The sequence below is a fragment of the Gekko japonicus genome, unplaced genomic scaffold (assembly GCF_001447785.1).
Source record: "Gekko japonicus isolate JY-2015 unplaced genomic scaffold, Gekko_japonicus_V1.1 scaffold385, whole genome shotgun sequence".
NCBI lineage: Eukaryota > Metazoa > Chordata > Lepidosauria > Squamata > Gekkonidae > Gekko > Gekko japonicus.
Window position 1 is genome coordinate 1,304,688 of NW_015162489.1, and position 13,184 is coordinate 1,317,871.

The 13,184-nt window shown below is 44.4% G+C and overlaps 1 protein-coding gene across 1 annotated transcript in view; it reads left to right on the plus strand.

The window, feature by feature from the left end:
• Positions 1–6,867, plus strand: part of POLR2F (polymerase (RNA) II (DNA directed) polypeptide F) — an 8,035-nt gene extending 1,168 nt beyond the window's left edge. The window contains exons 2-5 of the mRNA XM_015405988.1: positions 1,542–1,611; positions 2,319–2,449; positions 5,230–5,301; positions 6,702–6,867. Of these exons, the coding sequence (XP_015261474.1) occupies positions 1,542–1,611; positions 2,319–2,449; positions 5,230–5,301; positions 6,702–6,792 (364 nt within the window). The 3' untranslated portion in view covers positions 6,793–6,867. The remainder of the gene's footprint in view (positions 1–1,541; positions 1,612–2,318; positions 2,450–5,229; positions 5,302–6,701) is intronic.
• The last annotated feature ends 6,317 nt before the right edge of the window (positions 6,868–13,184 follow it).

The following is a 13,184-nucleotide window of genomic DNA, read 5'->3' on the forward strand; positions in this document are numbered from 1 at the left end:
AGCATTGGCACCAATTGCCGATAAAAACAGTATAAAACAGTACAATACAAATAAATTCATAAAATCATGAGGTGCTATTAATTATACAGTTAATTGCTTGCGGTGGCATACTAGAGATGTCTACAACTGCTGAATTCTGGCTCAGTGTCTTCCTGAGGCACTCGATGGAATGAGCCAGATGTTAAAGCTGAGGGCCGGGCTCGTTGATGGTATAGTGGGGGCGGCTCCTAATTGAGGGCCTGGTGGAAGAACTCTGTCTTGCAGGCCCTGCGGAACTGTAAGAGATCCCACAGGGCTCTGATCTCCGGGAGCCCATTCCACCAGTAAGGAGCCGCCACTGAAAAGGCCCTGGCCCTCGTCGTAGTGAGCCTGGCATCCTTGGGGCCTGGGAGGGTCAACCGGTTCTGTGACCCCAACCGCAGTGCTCTCTGGGGTATACATGGGGAAAGGCAGTCCCTCAGGTATGTCGGACCCTGGCCATAGAGGGCTTTAATGGTAAATACCAGCACCTTGAAGCGAATTCAGTATGCTATTCAGTATGCTATTGGCAGCCAATGCAGGGCCTTCAGCACAGGCTGGATGTGCTCCCATCTAGGTAAGCCCATCAACAGCCTGGCCACGGCATTCTGCACTAGCTGCAGCTTCCGAATTTGCGACAAGGGCAGCCCCATGTAGAGAGTGTTACAGTAATCTAGTCTCGAGGTGACCGTCGCATGGATCACTGTGGCCAGGTCGTTGCGGTCGAGGAAGGGAATCAACTGCCTAATCAGCCGAAATTGGTAAAAGGCCAACTTAGCAGTGGCTGCTACTTGGGCCTCCATTGTTAAGGAGGAATCCAGGAGCACTCCCAAGCGCCTAACCTCCAGCACTGGCACCAGTAGTGCCCCATCAAAGGTCGGGAGTGGGGTCCCCACCCGCGGACCGCCCTGGCCCACACATAGGACCTCCGTCTTCACCGGATTCAGTTTCAGCCGACTCAGGCTGAGCCAACCAGCCACAGCCTGTATCGCCCGGTCCAGATCTTCAGGACTGGAGTTTGCCCGGCTGCCCAGCATCAGATAGAGCTGGGTGTCATCAGCGTACTGGTGACATCCCAGCCCATAGCTCTGGGCTATCTGGGCAAGGTGGCGTATATAGATGTTAAATAGCATCAGGGAGAGCACTGCCCCTTGAGGCACTCTGCACTCCAGTGGGTGCCTCCTGGACTGCTGCTCCCCTAGTGCCACCCTTTGTCCCCAACCTTGGAGAAAGGAAGCAAGCCATTGCAAGGCAAGCCCCTGGATTCCCAAGTCGGTGAATACTTATCTCTGAGACAGATTGGCATTGGCTTTATTTTTTTAATGTAGTTTGGTGAAGAATTTAGAAGGTTTAGCCTCTTTGGTCTCTAGGGGTCTTCTGATATTCCAATTACATACAGAGTTATTCAGATATTTAATAGGCCATGACTGTGAAAGGAAGTAAGGGAGCACTTGTATAGAAAGACATAGGAAGACTGCAGCCCTTGAACCTTGTGTTGAGTTTTTATATATTTCCTCCACCAGCTTTGATGGAGATGATTTTGATGATGTGGAGGAAGATGAAGGGCTAGATGATCTGGAAAATGCAGAGGAGGTAAGTCACTTCAACCTATAGCAATCTTGCCCAATCGTATTGATTGTGTATAGAGCCCCAAGGTATTTCTAGATAGATTGTTCTTTCCTCGTTTGCATATGTGTTTGCTATGGAATGTGTGCCAGTCCAGGAGCTAAAGAGCAAGAATGGAAGGTGTGTCCATCTCTGTATAATTCATAACTCCAACTCCTACCTTCATTGTTATCTTCTAATAGTATTTTTGGCTCAGGTATAAGTGATTTATTAAAGGGAACATGCAGTCCCCTAGCTTGTTGCTTCCTAGACTAATTATCCAAGATAGAAAGAAATTTAAGAAGCTTAAGACAAATTGAAACAGTCAAATATAAGATACAGGTGGGAGATACCACAAGGATTGAGCTTCAGTTTTCAAAGCCAAAGACATCTGATCAAGACAACAGAGCAAATGCTCAGATTTTTGCATGATAACGATAAAGACTTTGGAGATAAATAATTGGAGATCATGATGGATTACAAATTAATATCGTGGAATGTAAATGGACTTAATTCACCCAACTTCTTTTTGAATGACAAAAGTTGGCAGGCTCATATATTAGATGAATATATTTTTAATTCAAATCCTGTATATACTTCAAGTTAATATTCAAGCAGCTCTAATTACTAGTACTTATAACTTGGCATATACGACCCTGTGGATGTGCTTACAGTTCCTTACATTTCTTCTGCAGGAGGGTCAGGAAAATGTAGAAATCCTGCCATCTGGAGAGCGGCAGCAGGCAAACCAGAAGCGGATCACCACACCCTATATGACCAAATATGAGCGGGCCAGAGTTCTTGGCACCCGTGCCCTCCAGATAGCGTAAGTCAGAGGTGTCGAACTCATTTGTTATGATGGCTGGATCTGACATAAATATCACTTTGTAGGGCCAGGCCATGTGTGCCATAAAATATACTGCCAGGTACAGGAGATATAAAAATTATAAAGGACACAGGCAAACCCAATTAACAATACTGTTTTTTATTCAAAATACAAACATGCTTGAAACATTAACACTCTTACAATATTTCCTTACAGTATCTCCCTAATGCCCACCCTCCCACTTCCACCACCTGTTACACATTAGCACTGGAACAATATACAGGGACATAATGCACAGCCTCTGTCATCTGGCAATAAAGGTAATGGGCAGTTGCTTCTGGGCCGGATAAGAGCCCTGGACAGGCCGCTTCCAGCCCACGAGCTGTTTGTTTGACACCTCTGGCATAAGTAGCTTTGGGGCTATGGGCTAAATAGGAGACAATGAGTCAGTGGACATCTATAGAAGTTCTCTTCTGTATTTGAATTTCTATTTCTTTCCATTTGACACTGCCCCAGTTCTGATCTCTCCCCCCGCTCCATAAATTTGGTGTTCCTACCAGTGGCAAACCTCTAAAATGAAATTTGGAGAAGGTTGGGGTGTTTACTGTGTCTAGAAAGCTCGGGTATCACAACATAACCCTTTTTTTATTTTTCATATGTGCGTATGTGTGTGCACCTGGAAGTCATGGCGACCTCTGGTGACTGACCCCTACTGGGAGCCTGGAGGCTATTCAGAGAGGTGGCTGAATAAAGCTTGTCCCCCCCCCACACACACCTCTGGTATTTCAACTTGGCAGAGTTGACCCTGCTTAGCTTCCGAGATCAGGCTTGTCTGGACTATCCACAACATTACTCTCCATGATGGCTTCTATGTATCTATTTAGTAATCTACTTGTTTCATGAATACTCCACCTTTCTCCCCAATGGGGGACCCAAGGTAACTTATCACTCTCCTCTCTTAATCTCACAACAAACCTGTGAGGTAGGTTAGGCTGGGTGTGTGTGACTGACCCAAGGTCACCCAGCCAGCTTCCATGGTGGAGTGAAGAAGAAATCATCATCTTCAGCAGATCAGGCAGCTGGCTCCCTACCTCTCCCCCTGGGACTTGGCTACAGTAACCCACGTGATGGTCACTTCCAGGCTTGATTACTGTAACTCACTCCAGAAACTCCAGCTGGTGCAAAATGCAGTGGCACACCTGGTGACTGTGACATCTGTGCAGGTCCGCATTCGGCCTGTGCTCCACCAATTGCACTGGCTACCAATTGAGTACTGGATCCATTTCAAGGTGCTGGTGCTGACCTTTAAAGCCTTATGTGGCCTGGAGCCGACATATCTACGGGACCGCCTCTCCCCATATGTGCCCTGAAGAGCCTTGCGCTCTGCGGATAGTCATCTGCTGGTTTCTCTGGCCTGAAAGATGCCCTCCTAGCCTCAACCATGGCCGGGGCCCCAGCCTGGTGGAACATTCTTCTGATCGAGATCAGGGCCCTGTGAGACCTGTTACAGTTTTGCAGGGCATGCAGAACAGAGCTTTCCCGCCAGGCCTTTGGCTGAGGCAGCGGGCACCTACCCCCTGGTCTCCCTGTTGCTGCTGTGTGAGATCATGATGGCTCTGCGCCGGACCACCCATTCTGGCTGTAGGAACTAAAACTAATACTGCACTGCCCACTTTAAATGTTCAAAATTGGTTTTATTATATTGTTTTAATATTGTTATTTATTATTTCTTGACCTGTTTTAAGATTGTGTTGTGTTTGTTGTTGTGAGCCACCCTGAGGCCACTGGTGGGAAGGGCGGGATATAGATCAAAATAATAAATAAATAGGTATCTTTTCATTCTAGCACAATGTTGTGAGCTAGGACAAGTTCTTCTTCGGTAGTATTTGTGCCATGTCTCTCAGGTGGTACTTGTTGCTGCATCACATGCTTTGCTCTGAGTAGAAAGTATAGTCCTGCAGGAGCCTCCGGTGGTTAGGGCCACGTAGCATGCTTACTGTTTTTTTTGCTGAGGATATGCTTTTAGCTTCTCACTCAACCAACTACAGAGAAATAGCTAACATTAGAGGGGTGTACAGCACACATCTTTTTAGTGATGGTAGAATGCAGGTAAGTCTAATAACAAAATCCAGTGTCTCTCTCAACACTGTGATTGTGCAAGCCTTCATAAATGTTAAAATGAAACTGTCTAGGTGTTTGGTTCTGTTGGTTTGAGATTCTTTTGTCCTCAGAATAAATGAAAATTGTGGTCCCAAGTTTCTAAATATTTGTCCTTTTCCTCTCATCAGTATGTTGACATTACTTATACACAGTGTTTTGGGTTTTCTGCTTGATAGTTGAGGTACCTGATATCTTTTAGAGAATGGGGGCTTTCCCTATTAAATTTTGAGCACACTGAAGTGGAAAGCCTTGCCTCTTTCTGCTCAAGATAAGGCACTGCAAAGCATTGGTTAGTGTTTGTGTAGAGAGATGTCATTGCTCTGTGCTTAGAGATACTTTCTGCAATACTCTTGTAACCTCTTGAGCCTAAACAGTATCTTACCAAAGTGTTAAAATGGCAAAAATTAAACACAATTACACAGAATATGCGTGGACTGCATCCCACCCTTGCATCTACAAGAATCCTTAAAAGCAGAGTTGTGTTGGTGATGCACGTAAGACTTTGTTTGCTGGCATCTCTCAAAATAATGGGTATGTCTGACTAGTATGATACATGCCTTTTTAACATGCCACGGCTTATCCTCATTTATGTAATGATTCTGGAATCTTTCTTCCCCCAGCATGTGTGCTCCAGTGATGGTAGAACTTGAAGGAGAAATGGATCCTTTGCTGATTGCAATGAAAGAGCTGAAGTAAGTGTGTGTGTGGTGGGGGGAGGTTTCTAGCAGTATGCGTATTTGATTTATTCTAGAACACATCCCCCCCCCCCTCAGCTGGAATGAAACAGCCGTTGAAGTGGTGCACGTTGCCTTAAGCCAACAAGATTTTATACTGTAACTGCCTGCATGTACTGTAAAAATAATATTAAGCTTCTGTAACTCCATAGAAAGTCCACATGTAGGTTTTTAATAGCTTGTTTTTGTGATGACCCGCTGCTGTGATGGTTCTAAAGTTTTTTCAGAAAGTTGAACTGTATAGACATTTCCTTTTTCAGTATGTTGAACTCTTTCTAGCTATATTAGTACTTGAATTCTAAGCTGAAAGTATTCAGTGGCTAGCAATGTTTTCTTTTAAAACAAAAATCAGCAGCACCGTCATTAGCAAGAAGGTTGTAATAGAAGCTATGGCAGAGAAAGTGCAAATGGCTTGCACCCCTCCTTTCCCCCACTTCTCCTGGCATCTGTGATTCATATATTCTGTTTCACGTATTACAGCAAAATGGCAAGAGGGAGGCACAAGTCAATCATCTTTCTTTTCTCATTAGCGTCAAACACGTTTTTTATTAATCAGTTAACAGCCTGCCTTTTTCTATAACATGGGTACAAAATCTGGTTCTTTCGTATAATACCCTTGTGCATCCATGTCTGCATAACTTTATGGGAGCAGAAGTTTGTGTGAACAAACATGAAATTATCCATGCTTTAGAGTTCTTTGGAGCTGGGGAAGCTTTCTGATTCGGTGATGCTTTGTGATTTGGGGGCTTGCTACCAGAGATGCTGTTGTTGGATACAGCTTCTGACTATTGTAATGAATTCTTGTGATTTTTAAAAGATTTCTGTGTTTTTTGTTTTCTGTATGTTCAAGATTTGTTAGCCTGATTTTTCTGGACAAATTGCAAGCTGGTTAATTACATTGTTGACCTTAAAAAGTCTTTCTTAGATTAAACTGGATTTAAGTTTCTTTGCTTTCAGTATTGAACCGTTTGCTTTTCCAGTAGCTTTTAACAGCTATTGTGTGCTGCTGGGCGGAGGGGGGGGTGCCATTTCAGTTATTGGTGAAGTGTGCAAGTGCTTTAGGTCCTGCCAGTTGGGGCTATTTGTGACCCCTGACTAGGCTGTTTATTCACTTGTTTCTCCACCTGTTGGTTGTCAGTTTAACTTCTGGTTTGGGATTTGGTACTGTTACCTGTGTCCTGAGCATTTCCTGCTCTGCTTCATGGAGTATTTGGTGCTTTCTGTGAGATTGTGACAGTGTTCATTATAATACTGTCTCAGGAGACACAGAACGCAACTAGGATTCTATACTTCAGTGACAGCTTCAGTGATATGATGGAACTGTCCTTTTTCTATATGTTCCTTTTTCCTCCTTTCAGAGCTCGGAAGATTCCCATAATAATCCGCAGGTACCTGCCAGATGGAAGTTATGAAGACTGGGGAGTGGATGAATTAATCATCACGGATTGACCAGCTTCCTTGCCATATTGCAGCTCCCCTTTCCCACAATTGTTTTATTTTTGTGTAAATAAATACTAAAATCCTTATGCAGTCCTTCCTTCCTTCGTGCAAGTGAGAGGTCTTGGTCTCCTTTCCCCCTTATTTTTAGTGCTGAGATTTTTCATGCAGCTCAGCCTCCCGTGATCTTTTCTCTCTTAGACATCCTTGCCACTTAGTCTGTCGCTGGCTTACAAAGCAAAATGGGGTGCCGGCTGCCCTCAAAGCACCACATCTAAAAAAACTTGCAGAGAGAGACAAGAGCAGCTTCTGCAGTATTTGATTTTGCCCAGTGCATTATACTGAAGCTATTTTAAAGTGATCCTGCAGCTGCCAGGCTTCCAGATGTCCTCCACAGCAATTGAGAGACCCTTTCCCCTCCCAACCTCTACACCCTTTTCTAGGGGCCTGTGGTAGAGGAGACATTTCTGTTGCCTGTCAGCAGACAGACATGCCTTTGTGCTTGGGAGCGAGTTGCCTTGGAAACCCCAATTTCCCCTCTGATCAGGACTGGCTCTGTGGGCTTCTCAGGAGTATCACAGAGCGACTCTCATCAAATCTCCCATTGTTCCCTGCTCCTGCCCTAGCTCCTTATCAATCAACAGGATCCCCTTACAGTGGCAGTTCTGTAGCAGGAAGCAGAGTTGCCTTGATGAGTCTCTACCTAGTGAGGAATCGGCTTGACACACATAGGTATAGTGTATGCTTTGAATGCGCCTCTTTCTAACTAAAGTTACAGTTGTAGATGTGCCATAGACATCCTTCTCATTGTGAAGCCCTACATGCATCCCTGAAATAGTGGGAAGAGAGGTTCTTAAACTTTGCTGTAGTGACTCTCCCTATATCAAGAAAAAGCTGTTTGGGGTGTTTCAAAGGAATAGGTCAAACAAAAGGATATATTTGCTCTTGGATAACAGAAACAAGCAGCCATTTGGATTGGATCTTCAGAACGCCTTATATGGAAGTAGATGCCATGATTGACAGGCTTATCTTTTTGATAGACTTAAAATGAGCATTTGTTGCCTTGTCTTTTTTAATAGTTTTGAATCTCTTTCAACTTGTGTTAAAAGCTGAAAGCAATCTCCAATAAAATTAGAAACCACAATCATAAAACTAATTAAACATTTAAAACCTTTTCACTCCAAATGTAAAAGGCATAGATTACATTAGCAGAATCTTGGTTTCAGATGGTGGATCACAGGTGGATCACCAACCAAAGTTGGTAGGAAGCACCCTTAGTGATTACTACTAATGAAGAATCTAGTAGGAAAGCAGGGTCAAGAAGGATGTATAAATAACTTTTCAAGTAGAACACCAACCTGTTGAGAACAGGTAATGCTCCCGCTCCCACATCCCTTGATTTTCCAACTATCAAAACATTTGACTTCTCAGGATTCGGCCCGGTTTCCTGGCCCTCATCCACCCCATAAGAGTAGCCAGTAGTTTAGGGAGACAAATGCCATTCCTGAATTTAGTGTAAGGAAGTAATAGAGTTGAGTGTTGTTTTTTCTTATGGCTAACTCCACACTCCAGAACTTTGTATGATCTTTCCCCACGGCTGACTGTAGGTATTAAAAAACATAGGGAGCAAGGTTAAAGCTTGTAGAAGCACGGAGAAAGTCTCATCACGTACAGTAGGAGCTTCCAAGTGCTGCCCTATGCTGCTAGTAGAGGGAAATGGAACCATCACAGAACTTTGCCTTTTGAGATTTTTCAACCTAGGCAGAAGCATTTGCTTGTTGTACGTTGTACCCACTAATGATTTCTTCCTGTGTGCACATGCAGAGATGGGAACAGTGATTTGTCAAAAGGGAGTGGTTTCAGAGGCAGTCTTTATAAATTACAGTGAAGGGATTTGATAGCCAGCTGTCAGCATGTGCAGGCATTAAAACCACAAGGAATGTGTTAGGTGTTCAGAGGAGCCCTGCCAATAAATGGTTAATCTTCAGAGTCATAGCTCACCAGCCTTCTTGCATGCACCCCCACCCCCCTCCTCTCTCTAGCGTTTAATCACGTTGGCGTGATGAAATTTCAGTAATGAAATGTGCCTTTGTGCGATCATTTTGGCATTGGCAGTGGAGCGCGGGAGTCGTTTTCTTGGTCCTCTAAAAAAATAGCCTCTTTGTTTTAATGTTCCCCCCTTCCTCTCAGCCCAAGCTTTGCATCTATATCAGATACAATTAAAGGGATAGCAAAGGACTCTAAGGCCAGCTCCCACTAGACTGCAGAGAGAATGTGCAGGCCTTTTGTGTCCAATGTGGAAGCTGGTGGGTGCCGAATCCTGCTTTTGCTATGAAGACAGAAGCATAGTTGTTGGCACTCACTGCTGCCAGCCAGTGACTTAAGAGAGCACACCGCCACTCCCTTAACCATTTTTCCCCTTGGGGAAGTGTACTGGACACTTGAATTAGGCTGGAAGGAACTTTTTTGGCTTGCTTTGTTTTGTTCCTCACGGCAGGGTTCCTGCGCCCTCTAAAAGCAGCAGTCTCCCATTTGGCACTTTGCCGTGTATTCCGCTCTCCCAGATCTCAGCTACCCTCCTTATATTTACAGCAAAAGCAGGTTTGGAATCTCTGCTCTTGCTTTTGCTTACATATTCAGGGAAGTAAAGGACAAAGCCAATGGCAGCAATGATGGGATTAAGCCAGGTCCCATTTGCCAGGTTGAATGGATGGATCCTACTACAAAGTTTTACTTCCCAGGAAAAGTTCCTCACAGCAAGGGTGCTCCTTCCATTTCCTGACAAATCCCTCCATTGTCCTGTTGCTTCCCTTGCCCTCCAGTGTACATCTGCGGCGATGTGGATGGTGAATGGAGACTGGGTGGTGGTGGAAGAAAGTGCTGGCATGTCGCAGCCAGCTTATGGTGACCCCGAAGAGTTTTCAAAGCAAGAGTCGTTCAAAGGTGGCTTGCCATTGCCTGCCTCTGTGTAGCAACCCTGGAATTCCTTGGTGGTCTCCCATCTAAATACTAACCAAGGCTGACCCTGCTTAGCTTCTGAGATCTGATTAGTCTGGGCCATTTTTTTGTCAGGACAAGAGATTGGCTACTAATTCTCACTTGATTGAAAGTATTCTGGTGCAGTTATGAAGATGTGTCCCCCCCCCCATTTCTGCATTCAGCTGAACATTTAAAGCATTTTAACTAACATGACCCTGCTCTATACAACTGGAGCCAAAGGTTTCCATTCAAGCCAGTAGGGATAAGATCAGGCCAAATGCATAACCCACACACCCACTGCATTCTTTGCATAGGCCCACATACAGAATTACCAAATAGTGTGTTCTGCTTTGTAAAACGTGGCATTTACTAAGAGTGGTCACTGGCTACGTATCCCTTTTTCTTACCTTGCTGCTTCTTGGTTGTGGATGAACATATTTGTAAATGAATCTGTTGTCTGATCATCTTGAAAGGTTTGTTGAACAACCCCTGTATCCGATGGCATGGTGGGGTTTTCTGAGCCCATGAAAATGTTGTCATTAGATCCTTCTGACGGCTATGCAGTATGAAAAAGCAGGCATCAATTGTCTTCGAGGACAGAATAGAAGTTTGAAATGAGAATTGTGGTTGAGAATGGTAGGTTTTAGGGCATGGAGGAAAGAAGTGAGATACTCCTGGTCTAAGCGATCTTTGCAGAGGTGAGAAGGAAATGAAAGACTATCCTAATGTGTTTAATATTCAGCCTTAACTAGGATATGCAACTAAGAAGGCAAAGATCACCTTAAGGAGAGTAAGTCCATCCAAACAGAAAACTGTGAATAAAGAGAACCAAGAGAAATTATCCTTTCTCTGCTTCAATTTAGTGCTAGAATCAGACGCCATCGTGTAAATTGATTGGCAGTGGGTTCACAAAAAAGGCAATATTAATGTAAAGCGTGATTCACTTAACAGTATAAATTGCCATACAAGGGGGTGCCTTTTCAAAAGGATTCTTGCGGCCTATTAATGTTTGTTATATATGACAGGAAAGGTGATTAGAGCACATTTTCTATCAGGAAAGGTTAAAGAGTCTGGGACTTTTGAGTCTGCAAAAAAGATAGCTAAATCTGGGGAGGACATGTTAGGGGTTTCTAAAATAATGTGTGGGGTAGAGACAGCAGAGTGCTTTTCCCCACTCTCTCAAAACACTAGAACACAAGGAGCACTCAATGAAGTGGATAGGGAATAGATTCAGGACAGAAAAAATGTTTCTGTACTATCATGTAAGTCGCCCTGAGCCTGCCTCAGCGGGGAGGGCGGGGTATAAATTGGAAAAATAAATAAATACTCAGCTATTCTTTAAATTGTGGAATTCAATGCCAGAAGATGTAATGATGGCCACAGGCATAGACAGCTTTGAAAGGGGATTAGACAGATTCATGGAGGAGAGGTCCACCAATGGCTACTAGTCATGATGACTAAAAGGAACCTCCACTTTTTCAGAGGCAGGAATCTCTGAATCCCAGTGCTAGGAGGTAGCATCAAGGGAAGGACTTGGCCTCTATGCCCTGTTCATTGGCCCTATTGGCTACTGGTTGACCACTGTGTGCAATAGGATGCTGGATTAGATACGGTGATGATCTGACCCAGTGGAGCTCTTCTTACGTTATGTTCTTATGGTACATCCATATTCAGAGTAAGGTTGCTAATAGCCAGGAGAAAAAATGCCCTGCCCCTTTAACAGAGGCTTAATGGAATGTTATTTACTTCCATGTCATGAAAAGCTTCACATCTTAGCCTTCTAAGAAAGGGCCAGGACATTTTTCTCAGACTTTCTGGCAACCTTTTTCAGAGGCAAATGAACTTCTGCCATAGGCACAGGATGCCCTGCTTGTAAGCTTCAAAGTGGCATTTCATGGGATCAGGGCTGGAATTGGAGACCACAGTCCAGTGAAAGATTGGGCCCAGAGAGCTCCCCATTAGTCTGATTCATTTATAGAATTCCTGTGTTCAGTCAGGGTCCTTTCAACAATGGTCACAGAAGAAATATGTGAGCGATATAAGGCAGTGTGTGGAATAGTTTTGTCCCTTTCAGTCCTTTCTTGGGGGGGTATGAAAGTGAAAGAGCAAAAAAGAACAAACAGAAATTGACATACATAGCTGAAACCTTTTAAGTTTATTATTCCATACATTTGATGCAAAGTTAATTGGTGCTAGGACAACACAGGGTTGTGACGCTGGGGACAGCGAAGGAGGGAATATGCTACTTGCATAAATAAGGGTGCGGAGCAGTTAATAGGTTGCATGCATACAAGGGAAACAGGCATACTACTACATGTTCTTTTCAAGCACCATGGAGAAGAGAGAATCATCCACTGCTGAAAATGGAGGCAAGCGTATATAAAACATAATGTTAGGCAAGTTGGCCTCAGCCGCTCCAGTCCAAAGGGGTGGGGAAGAACAGCCTTCAGTGTGACCCATCCTCATGCATTTGCACACCTTTCTCCAGTGCTTTGTGATTCATCCCTTTGTCTTCTAAGACATAGCTGGCTGTAAAGTGTCATGCCTCTTTGAAGCCCATGGAACCAGCAAGCCTTATCTTCACTCCAGGGAAGACAGGAAAGCTTGGTTTAGCTGGAGCTGTTGCCTCTCGTATGAAAGCTCGAAAGGAAACACGGATTTGTTTGCATTTTAAATGGCCCCATTCAACATCAGATGCAACAACAGTGTTCTTATTGCGGCCATGGTTGAATTTAGCTGCTGTTGATTCTGAATACATGAGCAGGATCATCCCTAACAGTTGGCAGGGTGAGGAAGACCACTCTAGGTAGAAAATCTGGGGGTACCATTGAGAGGACAGTAGAGAGCCAGCTTGGTGTAGTGGTTAAGAGTGGAGGACTCTAATCTGGAGAACTGGGTTTGCTCCACATGAGGCCAGCTGGGTGACCTTGGGTCAGTCCCAGTTCTCTCAGAACTCTCTCAGCCCCACCCACTTCACAGGGTGTCTGGTGTGGGGAAAGGAAGGGAAGGCGATTGTAAGCCACTCTTACTCCTTTGGGTAGTGAAGAGCGGGGTATAAAACCAACTCTTCTTCTTCTACACTGACAATTTTTGTTCATTATATTTTTGCTTTATAGGGAATGCCATTTGGAATTTCAGCCTCAGGCCCCAATATATTTTAGGCTGTTTACACTGCGGCACTATCTGCTTAACACTGTGGTCATACGGATGCTCCCTGGGCATCCCCCCCCCCCATGCTTAAGCAAATTGGAGGATCACACTGACAGTTCTGGTTGCTAAAATCCATCTGCCTTCCCGCACCCTCTTAAATACAAGTGTACACTCTCACTCACTCACACGCTCTCTCTTTCATAATCATGCTAGACCAAAAAAAAAAAAAGCACTGGCTTTGGCAAGGGTATCTTCTGAAGTATTAGGCAGCTAGC